This window comes from Coregonus lavaretus, assembly GCF_964263955.1.
Source record: "Coregonus lavaretus genome assembly, chromosome: 23".
In the NCBI taxonomy this organism is placed as follows: Eukaryota; Metazoa; Chordata; class Actinopteri; order Salmoniformes; family Salmonidae; genus Coregonus; species Coregonus lavaretus.
This window is the reverse complement of record NC_140010.1, coordinates 6,225,702-6,250,710: the sequence shown is the minus strand read 5'-3', so window position 1 is coordinate 6,250,710 and position 25,009 is coordinate 6,225,702. Positions and strand designations below refer to the sequence as shown.

The window sequence follows — 25,009 nt, the reverse complement described above, 5'->3', positions numbered from 1 at the left end:
TCCCCTGTAATGGCGAGAAGTTAGCATGTTTTGGGGGCATGCTCTTCGGGCATCTAACTTTCTCACGATTCATTCATGATTATCCAAAATCATTGTAGCATCCTCATTCATGATTATCCATAGTCATTGTAGCATCGACATTAATGTAGAAGTGCTTAGAAACATTCTTATTTACAATAAAACTGACTCCAAAATGACACAAATGTACCATTCATTTCCAATGGGTACAACATAATCCAAAACAAACTACAAATGCATCCAACAAGTTCAGAGTCACAAGCTTGATGTAGTCATTGAGTGCAAGGAATATGGGACCAAATAGTACCTTTTTTACTAAATTGAATACACTAAGTGAATTTGTCCAAATACTTGTGACACCTTCAAAATGGGGGGGGGGGGGGGGGGGGGGGGGGCACTACATACATAAAGTGCTTGTATGAAAAGAGCCCCCCACCCAAAAAAATTAAATGACTTTCTTTACCGTCGCCTCATAAAACTCAAAACACTGCAATAGAGATTAATTTATAAGTCCCCCAAAAATTGTAGCAACGATAATTCCAGCTTTAAATATATGTATAATTTTATTTGCAATGTCAAAACGGGAAACCGTCTGAAACTGTGATAAAAGCATTTTATTAATGTGAATTAAATAAAAATATTAAAGTACTGTAAAAGACTTACATTTTGCACTAACGACAAGCATAAACAAGCAGTTAACACTACTATTTATTTAACATAATTGTTTAATATCAGAAAACAGATAAAAGCAAAGTGAATGCATCTGGCCCGTTGGCAACCAGTTGCACCTAAATCAATCAAACCTCTGCTCAAGGCATCAGTGCATTTTATATTTTGAAGTGAAACTAGTCTTCAGCTTGAGACCCATTTTAAGGCTTTGGCAGCTATGCTACATTCATTACCCGATATACCACACAGTTCCTCTAATAAATAGATTACAGCAAATAAAGGCACCCGTAGGTGTTGTATAGTCAGCCCATTATTCTTTTGCTGTACCTCTGGTTGTATTCACGTGAAGTCAATATCACTTTCAGGATACATCTTTTTCCCCCAAACCACATTCTAAAAATGGTATTTAATTTTTTTGGTAGTAAAAGCAGACTTGGTATTTATCGTCTCTTCAGTCAGTCCTGGCTTTTTGTCAGGGTGTCTGAATATACGAGGACGGGACCTGGGGTGCATCTCAAGTCTAAAATGGTTTTCCCACCCCTCGTCTCCTTCCCATTAGATAGAGAACATGGACAAGGTTTACACATCAGTGCATATGAAGGGAAGGAGATCGGAAGTCATGTCAGTACATTAAGATGCACCCCTTAAGTTCACTCATTCATCAGAGAGGTACTTCATGAGTTCAGTTGTCATGGCATCCACGGACAGCTCATCGTCATCATCAGAAGGAAGTGAAGAATCATCTCTAGCATCCGGGTACAAGCCCTGGCCTAGAAACTCCCCAGGAACGGACTCGTGGTACTGTGGGGGAGCTGTGAAGAGAGGAAAGTGACTATGGGTGAATTTTATTTGTATTTATTTTACCTTTATTTAACTAGGCAAGTCAGTTAAGAACAATTTCTTATTTACAATGACGGCCTACAACGGCCAAACCCGGACGACGCTGGGCCAATTGTGCGCCGCCCTATGGGACTCCCAATCACGGCCGGTTGTGATACAACCTGGAATCGAACGAGGGGGTCTGTAGTGACGCCTCAAGCACTGAGATGCAGTGCCTTAGACCGCTGTGCCACTCGGGAGTCTGAGGATGTATTAAATATGGACACTGTACCCTACAGACTAAAGTGGTTTTGTCTTGTTTAGCTATTGGGAGATTAGAATGAACAGATGGAACAACAAGAGAGGGTCTCTTCGCCTCCACTGACCGTGGCTCTTGCAGTAGGGGAACACCTCTTCCCAGCTGTAGTCAGCCAGGCAGATGGGCTGGCGTATCCAGGGCTGCAGCAGGAGCTGCTCCAGGGTCATCCTCTGTTGGGGGTCAGGCTGCAACATCCCTGACAGCACAGCATGTAGGTCTGGGGAGCACAGGAAGAGGTCAGACACCTTGCACCTGACTGTTTAGTAGCAGGGTTGTGGAGAAGAAAACAGAAAATTAGGCTGTTGGTCAATTTTACTGATAAAATGCCACAAAGAATAAAAATCACTTTACTCCCGGGTAACCCGGTATTTCCCGCCAAAACTGGAAGTGCCATTAAAGCATATGTCTGGATTTGATCGGCATGAAAATTCAAGCCGGATGCTACCTGAGGCAGATGAGCCCTACATTAAAATACCATTTATGAGCCCAAATGATTGTGCCGTTATCCAATACATACAGTATGATAGGCCTATATAGGCTACTGCACATTATGCACCACTGAAGAAGTCCATAGATGTATATACACTCTTGGATAAATAAGTGAAACAAGCGCCAGTAATCTTTGAGTGTGGACTGTATTATTTGACTGGAATTTCACCCCTCGTTCAAACTATGAAGCTGGGAGAGGACATGCGGCCTACAAAGTTAAAATCAAATTAGCTGGCCTATAATTGTAAAATATAATTGTACATTTTTATAATTAGTAGTCTGACAGCCTACCTTTCATGTTGTGCATATTACCTCCTATTTGTTCCTTCCTTCCTTCCTTCCTCGCGCTCAGTTAAATAAAATAAGTTGTCCTCGTCATCATTGTAATGACATGCTTGAATAATTCGCTTCTCATCATCGAAAGGTTGTGTTTTTGGACAAATAACTGTACCGCCATTGCGCGTTCACTCTTAAAACTCAGATTTCTTTACGCTGTTGTATTTAACATTCAGAATCCCTCTTCAAAAGTCTACCAGTTCAAGAAAAAAAGGAAAATAAAAAAGGCTATTGTAGTAGCTTTTACTGGGACTCCACTAGAGCTATAAAGGAGGCCAGAGGAGAGCAGGTGCATATTGCACAAGAGTGAAGACAGAGGTTATAAGTTAGAAACGTATGTATATTAACCAATCACTAGTTAAATATAAGGCTGTTCTGAGGGCAAAAGGGGGTGCAATTCAATATTAGGAAGGTGTTCTTAATGTTTTGTACACTGTATACAAATCTTGAACACAATTATCCATTTTGGATGCAACTTGAATTGAACAGATAAGAGAACGGCAGAAAGAGTGCTCGTGTGCGCACTGATTTAAAGCAACGATATTCGAGTGATTGGCCGTTTTAAACTGCAAAAAAATAATGGAATGTTTTCTCACTCCTCTTCAATGGCTGGATATTGGCGGGAACTGGAACACGCTGTCATACACGTCGATCCAGAGCATCCCAAACATGCTCAATGGGTGACATGGCTGGTGAGTATGCAGGCCATGGAAGAACTGGGACATTTTCAGCTTCCAGGAATTGTGTACAGATCCTTGCCACATGGGGCTGTGCATTATGCTATAACATGAGGTGATGGCGGCGGATAAATGGCATGACAATGGGCCTCAGGATCTCGTCACGGCATCTCTGTACACTAAAATTGCCATAGAAAAAAACCCAATTGTGTTCACTGTCCGTAGCTTATGCCCAACCATACCATAACCCCACAACGGGGCACTCTGTTCACAACGTTGACATCAGCAAACCGCTCGCCCACACAACACCATACGTGGTTGTGAGGCCGGTTGGCATTGTGTTGTGAAAAAACGGCACATTTTAGAGTGGCCTTTTACTGTCCCCAGCACAAGGTGCATCTGTGTAATGATCATGCTGTTGAATCAGCTTCTTGATATGCCACACCTGTCAGGTGGATGGATTATCTTGGCAAAGGAGAAATGCTCACTAACAGGGATGTAAATAAATGTGCACAAAATTTGAGAGAAATAAGCGTTTGGTGCATACGAAACATTTCTGAGACCTTTAATTTTAGCTCATGAAACATGCATTTATATTTTTGTTCAGTATAATTTAAACAGTTCCATTACATGTTTACGTGTTTCTAGCAGTTATTTATCCTGGGAAACGGGAGTGGGTTTGGGCGGGAAATCTCAGTAAATCTTGGTAAACCGGTTCCCGCTATTACACCCCATTTCTGACTGATGTCCTACCTGGAGAGACAGGAAAAGGGGGCTTGAGTGTGGACTGCAGGGTCTCCTCCATGTCACAGAAAGGGTTCTCACCAAACAGCAGGGTGTAGAGCAGCACCCCCAGAGACCACAGCTCCAGCTCTGGACCACTGTAGCTACGCAACACACAGAGGGAACCCCACAGTAAGTAAACAGGGGAGGGAACCCCACAGTAAGTAAACAGGGGAGGGAACCCCACAGTAAGTAAACAGGGGAGGGAACCCACAGTAAGTAAACAGGGGAGGGAACCCCACAGTAAGTAAACAGGGGAGGGAACCCCACAGTAAGTAAACAGGGGAGGGAACCCCACAGTAAGTAAACAGGGGAGGGAACCCCACAGTAAGTAAACAGGGGAGGGAACCCACAGTAAGTAAACAGGGGAGGGAACCCCACAGTAAGTAAACAGGGGAGGGAACCTACAGTAAGTAAACAGGGGAGGGAACCCACAGTACGTAAACAGGGGAGGGAACCCCACAGTACGTAAACAGGGGAGGGAACCCCACAGTACGTAAACAGGGGAGGGAACCCCACAGTACGTAAACAGGGGAGGGAACCCCACAGTAAGTAAACAGGGGAGGGAACCCCACAGTAAGTAAACAGGGGAGGGAACCCACAGTAAGTAAACAGGGGAGGGAACCCCACAGTACGTAAACAGGGGAGGGAACCCCACAGTAAGTAAACAGGGGAGGGAACCCACAGTACGTAAACAGGGGAGGGAACCCACAGTAAGTAAACAGGGGAGGGAACCCCACAGTAAGTAAACAGGGGAGGGAACCCCACAGTAAGTAAACAGGGGAGGGAACCCCACAGTAAGTAAACAGGGGAGGGAACCCACAGTAAGTAAACAGGGGAGGGAACCCACAGTACGTAAACAGGGGAGGGAACCCCACAGTAAGTAAACAGGGGAGGGAACCCACAGTACGTAAACAGGGGAGGGAACCCACAGTAAGTAAACAGGGGAGGGAACCCACAGTAAGTAAACAGGGGAGGGAACCCCACAGTAAGTAAACAGGGGAGGGAACCCACAGTAAGTAAACAGGGGAGGGAACCCACAGTAAGTAAACAAAATGGAACAGGATTGTTCTCATTTATGGCAAATCCTAGTTTATATGTATATTAAGTTTTATAAAATCATGTTGCAAAAACTGTTTTTTTCCTAACAGTTGTGTTATGTATACTACCCCCTCAGCCTGTGTTGGTACTATGAGAAGTGGCTGTGTGCGTGTGTGTGTGTGTGTGGGGGGATTTTGCCAATTAAATCATTTTTTGGGGGAAACGGAAAAAACGCTTTCAGTGTAAACTTAAACGACTAAAATCCAGATATAACGTATGTAGGAAAAATATAATCTATGAGAACTAAGTCACCAAAATAAAAGCTAGACAGTCAGGAAGAATAGAAAATACCCAAAACACTGAATTTATCAGTATTGATTTTGTTATGTTTCAGCCAAAGAACACGGCATTAGCCATGGCAAAATGCATAGATTTGCACAAAATTAGCTTGAACTGCAAAAAATCCTCAGCTCCACACAGAGAAATGTGTAGAGTTGAGGGAAATTGGCTTAAATTCAGACATTTCTCTACACCGCCAAGATGGGGACTAAAATGTTCTCTAAAATTCAGCCGCGCCGACGGGTCCAATGCCACTACTCCCATCATGACCCTGACAAGCACACTACCTAAGCCCCTTTTTGATCCAGAAAAGAAACAACCTGTGTGTACATACGGGTTGCCCTGCAGCACCTCTGGGGAGCAGTACTCCAGTGTGCCACAGAAGGTGTAGAAAAGCTTCCCTGGAGCCAGTGGGACGGCAGAGCCAAAGTCTATGAGTCTGATGTGGAACTCTGTGTTAATGATGATGTTCTCATCCTTGATGTCCCTGTGGAGGATGCCGTTGTTCCTCAGATATGCCACCGCTGCCACCAACTGGAGAGAAAAAGGATTAAAGGGACAGAGAGGGCAATGGACAAATAAAATAAAATGGTGAAACAGAACGAGGTGACTTTTCACACAATACCCATCATTATCACATTTATTTTGCTGCTCATATTTCTGTTTCCTTTCTACACACAGGTGTTCTGTCTCGTACCTGTCTGAAGATGTAGCTGGCCAGAGGCTCGTCCAGCTGGGGCTGTTTGTCTATGAACTCAAACAGGTCCAGACCATCCCCGTGCTTTTCCATCACCATCTGGAAGTAACCCTCGTTCTCAAACACCTCTAGGACCTGAGAAACAGAGATAGGGAATAGATAGAGGTAAAGAGGATAAACAGATAAACGCTTGTGTTATTCTGTATGGAGGAGATGTGGGTTACCACTGAGAACCACATTAGAAACAAACTAAAAGTTGTTGCCTTGACGATGTTGTGGTGTGTCAGGCGGGTGAGTATGGCGATCTCCTGGCTGACACGGCCCAGCACGGGGTCGTCCACCCAGCATTCACCGACTATCCTGCCCTTCCTGATAAACTTCACCACCACCTACACACATAGGAGAGGGACAAACACTTTTAAAACACTATTTGACTATGCAAATCCATTACTTCAAAACATTCCAAAAACTGAATATGGATGCACAGTGAAATATTGTGAGCATGAAGCGCCCACAGAGAGGTCATACAGTTTGAGTCAGACAATTTTAATATATATTTTTTTTAACCTGAGTTTTGGAACACTGTCCTCCATAAAGACTTGTCATGGTACTCAGGTGTGCAAGTGTTGTCGGTCTTCATCTTTACTAGTAAAAGGAGAGAGTCCCCAGTCAGTCTCACCTTCTGTCTGTCAGAGCGTCTGCAAGCCTGCCACACGAAGCCGAAGGCCCCTTTCCCCACGGCGTGGAGCGGCTGGTACACCTCTGAGAACTGGCCATCGCACGCACGGGAATGGTCCAGGTCCAAAGTGGAGAGCAGCGCCTCCCCGGCCCCGCCACGGCTGGCCTCCAAGATCGCCTGAGTCAAAATACACAAATACAGTGCCTTCAGAAAGTATTCACACACCTCAACTTTTTCCACATTTTGTTGTGTTACAGCCCAAATTTAAAATTGATTAAATTGAGGTTGTCACTGGCCTACACACATTACCCCATGTCAAAGTGGAACGTTTTTCAATTTTTACAAATTTAGAGCTGAAATGTCTTGAGTCAATAAGTATTCAACTCACTATGAAGATACAGGCATCCTTCCTAACTCCGTTTCCGGAGAGGAAGGAAACCGCTCAGGGATTTCACCACGAGGCCAATGGTGACATTAAAACAGTTACAGAGATTAATGGCTGTGATAGGAGAAAACTGAGGATGGATCAACAACATTGTAGTTACTCCACAACACTAACCTAATTGACAGAGTGAAAAGGAGGAAGGCTGTCCAGATTAAAAATATTCCAAAACATGCATCCTGTTTGCAATTAGGCACTAAAGTAAAACTGCAAAAAAAAATGTGGCAAAGAAATGAATTTATGTCCTGAATATAAAGCGGGATGTTTGGGGAAAATCAGAGTACCACTTCATATTTTGAAGCATGGTGGTGGCTGCATCATGTTATGCGTATGCTTGTCGTCGGCAACGACTAGGTAGTTTAGGATAAAAATAAACCGAATAGATGAAAATCTGGTGCAGTCTGCTTTCCAACAAAACACTGGGAGACAAATTCACCTGTCAGCAGGACAATAAAACTAAAAAAGCCAAATATACACTGGAGTTGCGTACCAAGACAACATTGCATGTTCCCAAGTAGCCTAGTTACAGTTTTGACTTAAAATCAGTTGGCAAGACTTGGCAAGACTTGAAAATGGCTGTCTAGCAATGATCAACAACTTGAGAGCTTGAAGAATTTTTATAAAAATGGGCAAATATTGTAAAATCCAGGTGTGCAAAACTCTTAGGTACTTACCCAGAAAGACTCAGTGTAATCACTGCCAAAAGTGATTCTAACATGTATTGACTCAGGGGGTTGAATACCTATCTAATCAAGAGTGTTTTATTTTTTATAATTTTTGTTTACAAATATGATAGAATCTTTCATCCACTTTGACTAGAGTATTTTGTGTAGATATAAAATAAAAAATTAAATTAAATCCATTTTAATCCCACTTTGTAACAACAAAATGTGGAAAATGTAAAGAGCTGTGAACACATCAATGTCTGTAGCGCTATACTCATATCTTTACTGGGCAGGGTGAAAGCAAAAAACTAAAAATGTGTGTGTCACCCTGTCCAAATCAACCACACGATTAATTAAATAAATGTGATTTTTCCAGATTAAGCAAGAGTACTGACCTCTCCCAGACTGAGTGCAGATGAGTCCTGTAGTGAAGCTCTGCTGCTGTAGAAGCCACTATAACACAGCATGGCCTCCTGCTGTCCAGGCCTGCTCAGCCACACACAGAACACACACCTGGCCCCATCAAGCTCAGCCCTACGGATCTCACACTGCACCTCTGGAGAGAGGAGAAAAGAGAGGGAGGGGAAGAGTGGCTAGAATTAATCATCGTAGTTATGAAACTAACTTTGTAATCAAGGAGTACCACGCGCGATGGAGTTGCTCTAAACCTGGAAGCTCAGCTCAAAGAGAAAGGCTAAGTGAGAGCTTGTGAAGAGGTACCAACCGATTCTTGTTCCATCCCGGTGGTAAACATTTCCATCATAGCTCCCCTCTGTGATCTGCTTTGGGACCTTGGAGGATGGAGAGCACTCATTCACCTGCTGCTTCTTAGGGGTGGAGGTGGTGGGAGGGGTGTCCGAGAGCAACTGCATCCCTCCATTGATCTGTCTAGAGTCCTGGCTTTGGCCATTGTGGAGAACAGAGAACACAGCCCACTGGTCCCGTTCTTCCTCCCCCGCCGCTCCATTTAATTGACTGTTCCGGACCTCCACACAGCCGGGTCCCTCTTCCTGGTCGGACTCGACCACATACGGTGAAGGGGTTCGCAGGAGCTCGGCGGTATCAACCGAGGTATGGGAGAAGTCATCATCTCCCCCAACACTAGGCAGCTCTATAATTCCACTCAGGTCCAGGTCGGCCATGGCCCGGGTCACCAGTTCCCCGTTGGTGTCCAGGTCCAGGTAGCAGCTGGCTGAGTCCACAGCCTGGGCGGTCCGGGAGGTGACCTCCTTCGGACCGGACCCCCCATGACACCCAGCCCACTTCTCACAGAACCCCGAAGAGGAGCGGCTGCCCAGGGAGATCACCTCGAAGCTGGAGTCCTGCAGGGCCGACAGGTCACACGGCTGCTGAGGGTCTTTGGCATGGTGTGGGGTAGGGCGGCAGGGCCGTGGTTCATCCATGGTTGGAGTGTCTTAAGTAATACAAATAACACATTTATACATTAAAGTTCATTCTCAGAGGAAAATTTGAAGTGAATTTGGACCTCAAACATATCAAAATCAAATGTTTTGTCTAGCTAAAACTCGGAACATTTAGCCAATTCATACCTGGTCCCACCCCGTTGAGGAGCTGCAGTCCTGGGCTACAAGTTGGAGGGTGAGTGAGTGACAGGCAGAGCGTCTCGCCCCTCTCCACCAGGGCAAAGGACTGTAGCAGGTCGTGGGTGTTGTCTCCACTGTCACACTGACTGGGACACGGGGCAACCTGGGCTGCCTCTTCCATCAGTTCTGTAGTGTCATCAGCCCTGTGGAGAGATACCTAGTTACACCCCTAGCCCCTACAGAAACACTGGGGACAGTTAGGCCCAGGCCCAGATCAGCCCCTAGGGACAGTTAGGCCCAGGCCCATATCAGCCCCTACCATTCATGTGGTCCTCTGTAGCTCAGCTGGTAGAGCACGGCGCTTGTAACGCCAAGGTAGTGGGTTCGATCCCCGGGACCACCCATACACAAAAATGTATGCACGCATGACTGTAAGTCGCTTTGGATAAAAGCGTCTGCTAAAATGGCATATTATGTACATCTACAAAAATGGTATTCTGTAAACAACTGGCCTACCTCAGGGCCTCACCCGCTGACTTTGATCATTGCCTTTTAGTTAGTGTCCGATTCATTCAAGTGGGAAGTCAGGTGTCACTGGTCAAGGTGGAAATTAAAACCAGCATAAAACCCAAAGGGAACAGGACACCCCCCATGTTACGTGGTTATTTCAGGACTGAACTATCTTGTCCATGGGTGACTTACCTGACCATGGGTGTGGAGGTAATCTCCGGAGGGCGCAGGGTGGAGGGAGCGCTGCCCTGCTCCTCCAGTCTGGTACTGGTCCCAGTGAAGATCCTGCCCTTCCCAGTAGAGAGGTTTCTCCCTAGTCCTGCCTTCTGCACCATGGCCATGTCACCAGCCAGCAGAGAGCTGGGGTCTAGACACCCAGAAACAAAAAAAGATTGATTGATTTTACGATTACTCATAGGATCGTTTTTCCTTTTGACTACCTTACTTGGATTCTGAAAAACTACGTGATTTGGGGGATTTGACACAGACCCCATGAACATGAAGAATCAACGATGTGATCAGCAAAACAGGAAGATGAGTTTGTGGATTGGTACATCCAAATGACACATGAATAGAGGATGACCACACTGACTATGTAGAAAGGAACATGTTTTCATGAATAACAAGCACTAGTAACATTTCAGAAATGTAAGTTAGTGATGAGTGAGAGCCAACCTTTTCCCTGTTGAAGTTTGCCTCCCATTGGGAGTGTGTGAATGGGATGGATGACCATGCTAGTAGCAGGGACAGGGTTAAGATGACCCGAGTATCCACAGGGGTCTGGAAGGAGTGAGATGGAGGGGAACAGTTACTGCTCAGTCTACTGGAAATCTGACAAACACCCACAGCTGGCTGCCATCCAATAGGGTTTGTTTTCATGGAGTGGAAAGCACCAATTGGATTATAGTATTTAACCCAGCCCAGGTGCTAAACCAATAGAGCAGGGGTATTCAACTCTTCCCCTACGAGGACCGGAGCCTGCTGGTTTTCTTTACTACCTGATAGTTAATTGCACACACCTGGTGTCCCAGGTCTAAATCAGTCCCCAATTACGCAGTGAAAATGCCATGGGAACTTGCTTCGAGGTCCAGAGTGGAGTTTGAGGGCAATAGCGGTTCAGAGGCCTCGTGTCCCTGTCACTAGTGTTCAGCTCTACAACAGGGAGCGTTCCTCACTCCTGGTTCTGGGGACAGTGTGTGCAGGCGTTTGTGCCAGCCCAGCACTTAGGAGGTACTATCCTAATTTGATCACTCTTGCCACAAAGAATTTTCCTGCAAAGCAGCAAATGCAAATTGTAGCGTATTCAAGGTTTTAAAAGGATTCTAAAGTTTTAAATTCCACTTAAATGTCAGACTTGATTTAGCCCAACTATAAAATGTATCAACCCCTACAAAAATGTCCATTAATTATAAAATCAACATAATTCACATTTCCTTTGCTGCAGGATTATTTTCCTGCTGTGAGGAACTGGTCAAATTAAGATAGCACATCTGTACACAACTGGGATAATCAAGGTCTTTGATTAATAGTTGATTAGCTGAATCAGGTGTGCTAGTGCTAGGATGGACCAAAAGCCTGCATACACTACGACAGCCATCAAGAACTAAGAGAGAAATACAGATATCCACCTACGATGGAGAGAGAAACTGAACTACAGATGAGTCACCTGTGTTGCTGCAGGTAGAGGGGTTTGACAAGCCTGTGTGTAGAAGCCCACCCCCTGGGTGGTGGGGTAGGGGACTGGAACCATTCTCCAAGCCACAGAACCAATCATAGAAGGCAGGCATCAGGAACGTGACATCCTGTAGGACACACGACAAAGACAGTTAGTGGAGCAGGATTAGGGTAAATTCCAGAACATTCAGTAAGTACACTGAAGTACAATTCTCTTCAATTAGGAACATTTGGAATGTGGTTTACTTTCTGAATTGACCCCAACCCTGGAGTAGAAACAACTCTAGAGAGCTACGTTAGGGAACCCACTACAGCTTATTGAATCCAGAGGTCCATAAAATGAGTCTCGTTTGCATCAGCCAATAACTGAAAACACAATGAAGGCTGCAGAGTTCATAATTATGATAATGATGAATATTGGGTATAGTAGAACAGCATTGGTTGATTGGCTAAAAGCCACGGTATATCAGACCGTATACCTCGGGTATGACAAAACATTTATTTTTACTGCTCTAATTACATTGGTAACCAATTTATAATAGCAATAAGGCACACAAACGCAGGTTTGTGGTATATGGCCAATATGCCACAGCTAAGGGCTGTATCCAGGCACTCTGCGTTGCGTCATGCTTAAGAACAGCCCTTAGCCGTGGTATATTGGCCATATACAACTGCCCCTCGGGCCTTACTGCTTAACTAAAACTCCTTCCCACTGTGCTGCTACATCTGCATTGCTCCCGGGGGGGGGGGGGGGGGGTTGGTTTAGGCTGGGTTTCTGTATAAGCACTGACATCTGCTGATGTAAAAAGGGCTTTATAAATACATTTGATTGATTGAACCAGAGTGTATGACAGAAGAGGTGCAATTTTAATACCTTCCCCTGTAGCTCAGCATTCCCAAAGCCCAGGAGACTGAGTGCCAGGTGGTTGTGGATGCTGTTGATGGAGCCATCAGGGTGGAGGGTGAGGAGACCGCTGAGAGGGGCAAACACCCACACTGTCCCAGAATAGACCAGCCCCGAACCAGGCGAGAGGAGGTTGCGGTCCTCTTTCACACCTGACGGATGGCATGGCACACAGACATGGTCTTTAGAGATCAAATACTGCTTTTTTTAGTGCAAGAAATCATCTTTATCTTACATTATACATGCACAAAATATGTCTTATATACAAAACATCCTATTCTGTAGTAACATTCCTCAAAGAGACTAAAAAAATGAGAATAGCACTGTCCTACCAGAGGACAGTTCCTTTCTATGTGGCTGCTCACAGTGCTCTGGTGCTCTGCAGACTGGGGAGGAGAGGAGGAGGGAACACTGCTGGTTCTCAGGTCCTCCAGGGGTGTCTTTGGGTTCTGGGCAGCCCAAACCATCCCCATCCTTCAGCTGCTGGGGTTTCCCACACACCACCGCCCCATGGAGTTTAATACATAGGAGGAGGGAGGTGCCCCCCCTGCTTCGACTGGACACCCTCTGGACCCTCAGCATCTGAGGGAAGGGAGATGTTAAAGCAGTGCTCTATATGGGGCAATAGGTGTGTGTGTGTGTGTGAGGGCTGACCTTGGGCAGAGCGCGGCTGTGGAGGGGGATCTGTAGAGAGGGGATCATCTCTCTGATAGACATCCCTGTCAGCTCCTCAGTCTTCCTGTAACCATGCAGATGGGCGAAGACCAGGTCACAGCTCAGGATGCTCCCCTGGAAGTAAAAGTGATCGCCCATTGAGTCTGGCTACAGAGGCCCTGTGGTCGTATTCATTAGGCACCATACTGAAAACCACCGAAAGGGACTACCTGGAATTTTATGTTGCAGAAAATATGCTGTGTGCCCTTATGAATATGACCCAGAAATGACTCGAGTTTTGCAGGATGTCAACTGCCACACTAAACCACATCTTGGAATATGCAACCATGTGTGTAACTTACATCTTGTGAGAAGGACACATGGGCTGAGAGTCTCTCCACACGCTCCATCATGACCAGGCAATGCTGTCCTCCCTGTGACTGTCTCTGGGTCCATACAGACACTGGGACCTCAGTACCACACTGGCTCACTGCATCCAACTATCCAGAGAAGAAAACAGGATCGTCATCTCAATGCCCTGATCTAAGGATGTGTGAATATATGTTAAACACTTGAGGACACAATGGATGTACTCTAAGCAAGACAGAAAAATAACAATGTTTGACAAGCAACAGAGAGGGCTGTGCAGAAGGAAAATGATTGAGCCTTTATCATTCTTACCACTTTTCCAGACACCACTGCCACATTTCCATCTGTCTGAAGACACGCCTCACTTAAAGCTTCTTCCAGGACCTGATTGGTCTTCTTCAGGAAGCAGGACAGCTTTTGTCCAACCAGATCATTGCTGGTGCACTCAAACAATGTGCATGCCTTCACATTTGCAGCCAATATCTACAAAACACACAAAAAATGTCTCTTGTGCAAATGACCACTCTTTAGCCTTAAATTATAAAAAACTCCTACATTAGACAATAATCTACTACACAAATTAATTAAAGGTTCAATGTAGCTGTTTTTACCTCAATATCAAAACATTTCTGGGTAACAATTAAGTTCCATACTGTGGTTGCTTTCTTTTTGACCACTTTAATTGAAAACAAAGAGCAATTTCTCAAGCAAGAATTTTGCTAGGACTGTCTGGGAGTGGTCTGAGTGGGGAGGGGGAAACTGAACTAGCTGTGAGAAAGAGATCCAAACACAGGAGAGTAATGTTGAAAAACACTCCTCAATGACATTTTATTAAACTGAAAAGTTCAAACGATGATTATAGTCATATCTTCTTGTCTTTGAAATGTTCTTAATATAATTTGTCAGCTTGTTTTGCATTCAGGGCAATAATGCATATAAAGAAATTACACAACCAAATGTCTTCCCTCCTTTGAAATGTTTGGTCACTTGGATTCCAAACCTCTCTGCCTAACTAAATTTACCACCCGGTGATGTCACCAGGCAGGCAAAAACTCCATCCCACCAAAACCGGCTGAAATTTCAGTTCTTACACTACAATGGCATGATCATCATTTTCACAGTATTATTCTGACCTCAGTGTGAAAATGTATATAAAAACACAGGAACATCACATTTGACTGCACTAGGCCTTTTAAGTTTCAAGCTAAATCTGATTTCAAAGCCATTTGCATTGTGTGAGAGCATTTGATATACAGCCCAATAGTAATCATATTAGTGGCACTACCTTGGTGCTCTTGCAGTCTACAGTGAGGACTGCCTTGTTGGGGTTGTGGACAGCTGGAGGTCCTGACAGCGCAAAGCCTCCTGCACAGGTCAACAGGCTGAGCAGGGTTCTGTCTGACTCGGACACAGTGGACAGCGAGTCTGACTGGCTGTGTGATCCTGAGCCATGCTGGCTGGGGATCTGAATGTCTCTCATAGCCACAGAGCTACAGGAGATCTGAGAGTCACCTAGAGAGAGGAAGGGGTTATTGTGTTACAGTACAGGGTCTTGTGATGACAAGCTAGAACACAAACACAGGGGTTGCCATGAACTAGTAATGATAGAGTATAAGCCCATGTCCTTTGCATTGTGATGCCATGGCCTCTTTCAATTGTGCTCGAGCTAGAGACTAAGCCTGAGCACTGCCAGACATCACGGCCATTGTGTTCGACAGTCCCATGTTAACTCCTAGTCCACAAGTATGAGCCAGAGGGAACCACCAGGGGTGTATTCATTAGACAGATTCTGTTACAAAAGGTTTCAGGCAGGTCCCTCCCGGTTTAGTTCCATTTGTTTCCTAGAGTAAACGGGTTCCATTGCAAAACGTTTTAACAGACCAACGGAATCTGACTAATGAATATGCCCCTGTAGTGGATCCAGTTGCAGGAAGCACCCACCTGCTATGGATCCAGGAAAACGCCAGCGTTCTAGAGCCTGGCCCTTGTACAGGGGCCGCCCGACACACGGATAGGACTTGTTTAGGTCAAAGGAGTCATCCTCCAGGAGGTCCGAGGAGTCATCCTGGACAACGTTAACTGTGTCCCCTTTAGCACGAGGGTTGCCTTGATTCTCTGTCCAACGCGACTCAATCCACAGCGACATTGTGTGCTTTGGTCTACGGAAAGGATGCATTTTATTCAATTGTAACAGAGATGGTCTTTCTGGTACAGTAAACCTTTTGTTGTCCCACCCTAGCTCTGCTCCAGTGCGTCGTACGCTCTTACTATTACGCTGTTCTAGTGACTGGCTTCACTAGATCTGGTCCATGCACATGCAGCGCGTAGTGCACATTTCGTATTCGTCATATTTCGTATTTTGGAGGAATATCGAATGACACCCGGCGCATTCTGAGAAATGTTCGTCAGCAGTCCAGCAACATCTTTACTCTGGTAAGTAGCCAAAGTATAGTGACTCCAGTCACACCCTAGATGGACCGGAGTTCGCTATTCCCATTCCTAGCAAGCTAACTGATGTCTAATTTTAGCTACTAGTTAGCTTGAGTAACACACCGGTGAATTAGGTCCACACCAAATTAGACAATTAACTTTTACCTGGCCAAAACTCACCTTTTTATTTGTAAACCTGAAATGAGCTTATTAGCAAGCTAGCTCGCTAACAGCTGTGTTGACTTTTCCTTGTTGGATTGAAGTTGGTTGCTAAGGAAGAGCTGCCACAAAATCCGACGAATCCTAAAGTTACAAGCAATGCACTCGCCACTGTATCGAGTTTAGTGACAACTTTGCGGGTAGTTGAAAGCGAAATATTATCTAAGAAAATACACAATTTTACGTTGTTATTTTTTAGCGAGTCTGGAAAAGTTTGTAAATCGCGGGTTTTGCGTCACTGGAGGTATGAACAGCCAATCAGAGAACTATTATTCAAAGTCATTCAGGGCAATTATCCAATAAGTACTGCTCATGGGAGGAGTCGGTGGGTATGAGAGGGCTGTTTCTTCTTCTTCTTCTCCGTGTGAATTTCCGGCAGACTAGACGCTGTGTTGCATATTGCTGCCTTTCGCAGGTCGGAGTGCAGATTGCACATTTGGTCACAAAAAAAATAGAAAAGGGTAATGGGAAAATCTTACATTGCACCACCATCTAACCCTGCACCTATACACTATCCCCCAAAACCCATCACCCCATACCACTACTTTGGCCCTAAATGATCCTACACCAAGCCGTCGGCCTGGGAGGATGGAATCCCTTCTTTCAAAACTTCCAGAAGCTCTTCTGCACTAAAAATCTCTCACACCTAAATATTTATCTGCTACTGCAACTATCACATATATCTTCTGTAATTTCCACTCCATCAGTGCAGAAATCGCAAGAAATCCAACCTTACTAAAACTCATCTGCTCTGGATCTCTCTCTTCAGGCCTACTCACTGGGGGGCTCCCAGTCGAATCACTCACCCTTGGGCTATCCTCTCTTCACTGCCTCAGCATAGGAAACTTTTTGCCTCACTCGAACTCTGGAAATCTCAACCTGTCGCTCTCTCACAGGGCACTTCGGATCCCCAGCTGCATGGGCGCCCCCACAGTTGACAAATGCCCTCCTGCACATTCCTCACATCGTGGGATCTCCCTTCTACACACTGCTGCAACATGTCTGAATCCTTGGCACCTAAAGCACCATAGCGGGTTCGGAACATAGGCCCTCGCAGAAGAGCAAATATAACCTAACCTGGCCTTATCAGGTAGAAACTCAGTGTAAAGGCTCAACAAGACAGACAGGGTATTCTCAGTCTCTGGTCTACATCTCACCAAATAGCGGGCATCACAAACACCAGGAATATTATTTTTCATTTGATCCACCTCTACACTCAACACTACCCCACTGATCACTACTTTGAGCAGTGCCCTGCTCCGGAGAGCAAAGCATGACACAGGTTGAGCCCCGAGACGTGTGACGCAACGCACCCACTTCCTCTGGGTGGAGGATGCACAGAAAATCAAAACAATTCCACTTCTTGAAACTTTCAGAGATTTAACCATTCCCAGTTTGTCCTTTACCCAGTTTGACACAACGTATGGGTCGGCCAAAAAGCAGCAATCTTTCCAAAAATCTCACTCCTACCGGTCCAGAATCATCTCAGGTAGGATCCTCAGGGCAAACGTTGGAAGTCTCCACTACACCTCTCGCCACAGATAGACCCACTTCATCCTGGACTGGCTCAACTTCAGAGCGCTCACCACTGCCGACGACTCCATTTTGAGTTCCTCAAGGTTCTCAAGAGAGCAAGTAGACCTATAGGTAAGTTTACTTGGTTTGTAGTCAGGAGAAGAAGGGATGTACTCAGGAGACGAAGGTCTGAACTTAGCGCCATTCTTACGCCCTCGCGTCATCGTACTTCCGTCCCCTTCCAAGAGAGGACCGTTCTCTCTGTGTGAGCGACTTTCCATAGCAAGATGATAAGCGCTGAATATCTATGGGAGGGCTGTTTGATTACTTTCTACCTTCATAAACAGTCATTGAGGGGATTCAATTAATCTGTCCTGGGCGCCCGGGTAGGCATGTTTTGCATCGGGTGAAAGTCGGTTGCATTTGTTTTGGAACTGGGCTGCCTCCGGGGAGAGCCAGGTGCATGCAAAAGTGATTGCTTTTAATTAAAAAACGCTCTATCTGCCTTACCAATGAAAAGCAGTTAGAAAATTCAAACATACAGTGAGGGAAAAAAGTATTTGATCCCCTGCTGATTTAGTATGTTTGCTCACTGACAAAGAAATTATCAGTCTATAATTTTAATGGTAGGTTTATTTGAACAGTGAGAGACAGAATAACAACAAAAAAATCCAGAAAAACGCATGTCAAAAATGTTATAAATTGATTTGCATTTTAATGAGGGAAAGAAGTATTTGACCCCCTCTCAATCAGAAAGATTTCTGTCTCCCAGTTGTCTTTTATACAGGTAACGAACTGAGATTAGGAGCACACTCTTAAAGGGAGTGCTCCTAATCTCAGTTTGTTACCTGTATAAAATGCACCTGTCCACAGAAGCAATCAATCAATCAGATTCCAAACTCTCCACCATGGCCAAGACCAAAGAGCTCTCCAAGGATGTCAGGGACAAGATTGTAGACCTACACAAGGCTGGAATGGGCTACAAGACCATCGCCATGCAGCTTGGTGAGAAGGTGACAACAGTTGGTGCGATTATTCGCAAATGGAAGAAACCCAAAATAACTGTCAATCTCCCTCGGCCTGGGGCTCCATGCAAGATCTCACCTCGTGGAGTTGCAATGATCATGAGAACGGTGAGGAATCAGCCCAGAACTACACGGGAGGATCTTGTCAATGATCTCAAGGCAGCTGGGACCATAGTCACCAAGAAAACAATTGGTAACACACTACGCTGTGAAGGACTGAAATCCTGCAGCGCCCGCAAGGTCCCCCTGCTTACGAAAGCACATATACATGCCCGTCTGAAGTTTGCCAATGAACATCTGAATGATTCAGAGGAGAACTGGGTGAAAGTGTTGTGGTCAGATGAGACCAAAATCGAGCACTTTGGCATCAACTCAACTTGCCGTGTTTGGAGGAGGAGGAATGCTGCCTATGACCCCAAGAACACCATACCCACCGTCAAACATGGAGGTGGAAACATTATGCTTTGGGGGTGTTTTTCTGCTAAGGGGACAGGACAACTTCACAGCATCAAAGGGACGATGGACGGGGCCATGTACCGTCAAATCTTGGGTGAGAACCTCCTTCCCTCAGCCAGGGCATTGAAAATGGGTCGTGGATGGGTATTCCAGCATGACAATTACCCAAAACACACGGCCAAGGCAACAAAGGAGTGGCTCAAGACGAAGCACATTAAGGTCCTGGAGAGGCCTAGCCAGTCTCCAGACCTTAATCCCATAGAAAATATGTGGAGGGAGCTGAAGGTTGAGTTGCCAAACGTCAGCCTCGAAACCTTAATGACTTGGAGAAGATCTGCAAAGAGGAGTGGGACAAAATCCCTCCTGAGATGTGTGCAAACCTGGTGGCCAACTACAAGAAACGTCTGACCTCTGTGACTGGGTTTTCCACCAAGTACTAAGTCATGTTTTGCAGAGGGTTCAAATACTTATTTCCTTCATTAAAATGCAAATCAATTCATAAGATTTTTGACATGCGTTTTTCTGGATTTTGTTGTTGTTATTCTGTCTCTCACTGTTCAAATAAACCTACCATTAAAATTATAGACTGATCATGTCTTTGTCAGTGGGCAAACGTACAAAATCAGCAGGGGATCAAATACTTTTTTCCCTCACTGTATATTTGATAGAAAATAGATTCTGAATGATGCACCATGCTGCCTTGTTGACAACACGACCGAGCGGCGCAGAATACTGTTGGATTTGAGAAGGGCGTTCCTCCCTCACCGCTTTTGCCCGGTTACAGACCAGTGCCCTGCGGCTCAGCATAATCGAATCTGCCCAATGCTTTCTATTGACACAAGAGGAGGAGAGGGATGAGGTTTTGGCAGAGGTACGGGAGGGTGCATCCAAAGATGGGTCTACTTATACTTGTTTTTCAAATAGAAGAATCTAGAAATGTTTTCGTTTTCACGTTCTGCTGGAAAACGCTACATAATGAAATTGGTAGGCTACATCCACAACTTTAGAGGAAAATTTTTCCAATAGCGTCATCAATTCTATTCTGACCATTCATTTCACAAATTTGAATAATGCTTCTGGATATGAGGTGTTTCTGCACAGAGAATACCATCGTTCACACTGGATATTTATTTATATACACTATGTACAAATTAACAACAACAACTACATCAATTAAGGAGTCTCGACTGAACACTCAGCCTCTAACATAATCTCATAATACCATTTTACATTTGAACAGACATTGTATTCAGTTTTAGCCCAGGTGCAATGACAATGAGTAGAATATACATCATATACATTACAGTTTAACTTGGATAAAATGAAAATGTATCGGTATGTGCATTGAGGGTACTAGATAGTGACCAGTAATGCTGTTTACACAATGGTAGACCTATGTACATGCCTGCAAAATCTGTTAGCAGAAGAGACAATGCATTGTAAAAGATAAATGGGAAGATACTATGAAAGTACTATCACAATAATACTGTGTTGTTCTGCATTCAATGAAAAAAAATGAAATCAGTTAACAGTCATTACACATGTCGTTTTGAAATATTAAATCCAACACAACTCTGTTGGTATTTTAGCATCATGATGAAAAAAAATGAAAAAACCACAAGACGTCAGCATGTATCGAAACAGCTAATTATCACTACAACAATGCAGGGTTAGGTAAGCACTCAATTGTAGGGTAGGAGGGGCACAGCCAGGGCTGACCCTCATGGACAGATCATTTGTCCATGTCAATCACTGAGGACAGGAACACAGTCCTCTGTCCAAGAGTTTATCCTCATAAATGTCCAGTGTAGCCTACAGAGGCTTCTACATAGAATGCTGGAATGGAGTAAATGGAATGGTGTCAAAAACATGGTTTTCATGTGATTGATACCATTCTATCTATCTATTATACTCCATTCCAGTCATTATTATGAGCCGTCCTCCTCTCAGCAGCCTCAACTGATTCAGGAGATCTTAGTCTGACTTGATAGCTATCTTGATAACGGCTGGTTAGTTCGGCAGGTTTGAGCTACACTGAAGTGGAGTGGAGGAGCTGTGTGGCATGCATGCTTTGTCAAGCAGAGCTCTCAGTTAACGACACTGAGTACTGGTTGATTTTCTTTTGGACAAGGAGCTGCGCAGAACACACACACACACACACACACACACACACAGGGTTGGGCACACAATGACTGGACGTGTTACTGACGAGAGCTTGTCCAGATTAGTCACAGTTCTGTAGAATGGCTCCATCCTAATGTGCTTGTTGGAAGTCCTTCTTACTGTGGGGTCGGTTTCCCAAGACGTGGTCAATCTCTGTGGCAATGCCTGCAGTCATCTTTGGAATGACCTAGAATACATGAAGAGGAGAAACAATACCATTGATTCAGTTAGTTGTTATGTTGGTAGTAGTAGTTAGTAACTACACTGCAATAGGCATCCAAACTAGTAAATAAACGATGTAGGCCTAGACTAGAGAAGGCGAGCAGTTTGAGTGCTGAGAAATAGATGTTAGTATCCCAAATCGACCCCTAAACCCTGCACCCTTAGCCTCGCCAGCCAACCTGATCTATCGATGATAGCGAGATCGGGGTGGCTCGCCAGGCTACTTGTGGAGATCTAAGATGATTTGATTTGGTATAAGACATATGGTTCCACCTAGCCTATCAGCGGTGCTGTTACTGTATTCCTTACACCTGTTAAATCCTCTCAGATCTCCACAAGTACATAGGGCATAGGCACAGGAGGCTGCTGAGGGGAGGACGGCTCATAATAATGTCTGGAACGGCATAAATGGAATGGCATCAAACACCTGGAAACCATGTATTTTATGTTTTTGTTACCATTCCACTAATGCCGCTCCAGTTATTACCATGAGCCCATTCTCCCCAATTAAGGTGCCACCAACCTCCTGTGGGCATAGGGTCTAGGGGTCGATTTGACATTGGGCCTAAAACAGCTTAAAATGTATTCTTCAACGGAGTTCTTCCCCTAATGAAGACAGTAAAGTATATAAGAGATGCTCCTTGCCTCCATGGCCCTCAGGTTCTCTGCAAGCTGGATGGGGTTGGATGTTCCCAGCAGCACTGAGCTCACTCCTTCATTCCTCAGACACCAGGCTGCAGAGAGAGAGAAGGGGAGGTAACAGGGTTGAGTTCATTAGGACATGCAACAGAAAACATTTTGTAACGGAAAAAAAAATGTACGTTTGTTATTGGACAAGTCCCTTATGGAGGTAGTCGCTCCATTACTCAAAAAAGGGTCATCTTCCACATCCAGCATAGTTATCGGTCTGTTGTTATATTTTTTGGTACCTTTATTTTACCAGGTTAGTCTCATTGAGATGAAAAATCTCTTTTACAAGACCTGGCCAAAATAGCAGCACACAAAGTTGCAGATGCATTTACAACAAAAAACACAAAGCACTACAGTTAAAAAATCATAAATTCACACATTGAACAGCAAGATGGTTTGGGAAAGTGTGGTGCAAAACATTGACAGACAACCCCCCCCCCCCCCCCCCCCATTTCATTTTGCATCATAGTGTAATTTCAGGACCCTTTGAAGCTCGTTCCATGCGTAAGGGGCAGAGAACCGAACAGCTATTTTCCTCTAGCTCTGTACAGGCCTTAGGCACAATCAACAAAACACAGTCATGTGAGCGCAGGCGGTAGTTTTAATTTGTCTGCTGGACAACGTAGTTACACAAGTAAAATGGGAGGAGTCTCAATATGGCCTTATAAATTAAACCTACCAATGATTTCATCTCCAAAGAGCTAAGGAAGGCCAGCCCACTCTCATATAGAGGGTACAGTGATGTGTGAGAGCTTTGGAGTTAACAAACCTCAACGCCCCATGGTACACAGTTTCCAGCATATGTACTGATGCCACAGGGGCATTCATGTACAGGATATCACCAGAATCAACTACAGGCACGAAAGTAGCGGAAACAAGCCTCTTTCTCGCTGAACCCCCCCCCCCCCATAACTTATTACTAAAAAACTGTGCGCCTAAGCTTTTTCACAAGACCTTAGATGTGGGGTTTGAAGGTGAGACACCCATCTATCAATAAACCCAAGTACTTGTAAGTTGCTACTCTTTCTATTTGTTTGTCTTGCGTAGTGACTATAAGTGGAAGAGTGAGATTTCATGTTAGATTTCGTGAAAACCATCAACTTTATCTTTTCAGCATTTGTGTTACTGATATCTTACCGATGGCTAATTGTGGCAGAGTGCAGCCCAGCTTCTCAGAGATGACAGTGAGCTCCTTCAGCTTGGCCTGCTGTTTCCTCCCGTCTTCGCTCACTATCTTATCCTTCAACCAGGCGTACTGCTGGAAGAGAAGGAGAAGAACAGTCTTAGACCTGAGGACCAAGCTGACATTCCCCTCAGATGTCGTTGGGACAAGCGGATATGAGCAGTACCTTCATGGAGGCCCTGGAGCATTCTGGGATACCATTCTCATACTTCCCAGTGATGATTCCACAGGCTAGAGGCGACCAGGAGACCACACCCACACCTGCAATGGCACATGGGAGTTAGGTCACATGACAGACAGGGTAATCATCAGATGATCATGGGACTGAAGGACAAAAGTACTGGTATCTAGAGTTGACCTTTTGTGGTAAGGAATATTGACTCAGCTCCACTTTAGACCACTTTTGACAAACTTTGAATTTTGGGGTAAACTACTACCAGTTTGATCCTGGTCGTGCATTTCAAGGGCGTTATAGGACATTTGAATGCAGTCCCAAAGTTTGACAAATCTAAAATCTAGTGAGTTTGTGAGAAGGTGTTGCTATTACACGTGCCTATCTTATGGTAGAGCTCAGGTAGCTGTGTCTCCACCTTGTCCCTCTGGAAGAAGTGGTACTCAGCCTGCTCACACACTGGAGGGATCAGGTTAAACTGCCGCGCAACCGAGTATGCTTCCTGAAAGAATGAGAAAGAGAGAGGAGAAGGGAAGAGGGGAGGGGAGGGGAGGAGGAGGTGGTGGGGGGGGACGGGGGGACGGGGGGGACGGGGGGGGGGGGGGGGTTAAGGAACCAAGGTGAGAACCATGCTGACTCTGTTCACCTTTTCAAACTTCTCTTGTTAATATCAGAGCAAACTTCCATATCTTCAAAAATATTGATATTACAAGACAGCACCTGAACCTTTCAGACTTCATTCACCTTTTCAACCCCTATAATGTTTGTTTACTCTCTAATGTCAGACTTCAAAAGCATTTATATCCCAAGCATGCTACAGTGCTACAGTGAATCATGTGGACAGATCGTGCAGGTCTACTTACTGCTGAAGAGAATATGAAGTTGACATATTGTGAAGTTGTGAGAAATTCTGCCTACTTACCATAATCTCCATGGCAGACCATCGTGATGTCCCCCAGTACATGGACATGCCATTGTTGATCAAATGGGTCATCGCCCTCACAATCTCTGCAGCGACAAAAACATCAAAAACTTGCTAGTTACAGGAGGGCTACGGGAGGGCTACAAGTCAGTCTTTTTGGACAGAGGGGGTGTAGGTGTAGGTTGGTGTTTGCCCGTTCTGCACGAAGGGAGTTGGGAGAGTTTAGCAAAATAAGGGGAAATAATGAAGAAGATACTCTAACTTGTAGGAGTAAGTCTGAGACATTAGAGGGCGCCTCAGTTCTTCTACAACCTCAGAAAGATCACTTCTCATTAGCTGGAATCCTTAATTGGTGAAACTGCCACATCAGTTTGGGATATTAGA

At 44.9% G+C, this 25,009-nt stretch overlaps 2 protein-coding genes across 2 annotated transcripts; both read right to left on the bottom strand.

Moving 5' to 3' along the window:
- Positions 1-1,104: 1,104 nt before the first annotated feature.
- Positions 1,105-16,285, bottom strand: LOC311150563 (PAS domain-containing serine/threonine-protein kinase-like). Its single transcript, XM_084188041.1, has 21 exons — positions 16,239-16,285; positions 15,570-15,787; positions 14,914-15,140; positions 13,941-14,111; positions 13,622-13,759; positions 13,260-13,394; positions 12,938-13,187; positions 12,576-12,757; positions 11,694-11,829; positions 10,703-10,807; positions 10,220-10,394; positions 9,524-9,720; positions 8,698-9,387; positions 8,369-8,529; positions 6,867-7,043; positions 6,451-6,576; positions 6,188-6,322; positions 5,825-6,024; positions 4,081-4,214; positions 1,893-2,042; positions 1,105-1,499 (listed from the first exon to the last, which is right to left on the bottom strand). The coding sequence occupies exons 2-21, from the start codon at positions 15,772-15,774 to the stop codon at positions 1,342-1,344; spliced, it is 3,852 nt and encodes a 1,283-aa protein (XP_084044167.1). The 5' UTR covers positions 15,775-15,787; positions 16,239-16,285; the 3' UTR covers positions 1,105-1,341.
- Positions 16,286-20,379: 4,094 nt separating this feature from the next.
- LOC311099015 (voltage-gated potassium channel subunit beta-1-like) lies at positions 20,380-24,707 on the bottom strand. Its single transcript, XM_084139613.1, has 6 exons — positions 24,626-24,707; positions 24,085-24,205; positions 23,698-23,792; positions 23,486-23,606; positions 22,304-22,392; positions 20,380-21,623 (listed from the first exon to the last, which is right to left on the bottom strand). The coding sequence occupies exons 1-6, from the start codon at positions 24,695-24,697 to the stop codon at positions 21,528-21,530; spliced, it is 594 nt and encodes a 197-aa protein (XP_083995739.1). The 5' UTR covers positions 24,698-24,707; the 3' UTR covers positions 20,380-21,527.
- Positions 24,708-25,009: the final 302 nt, after the last annotated feature.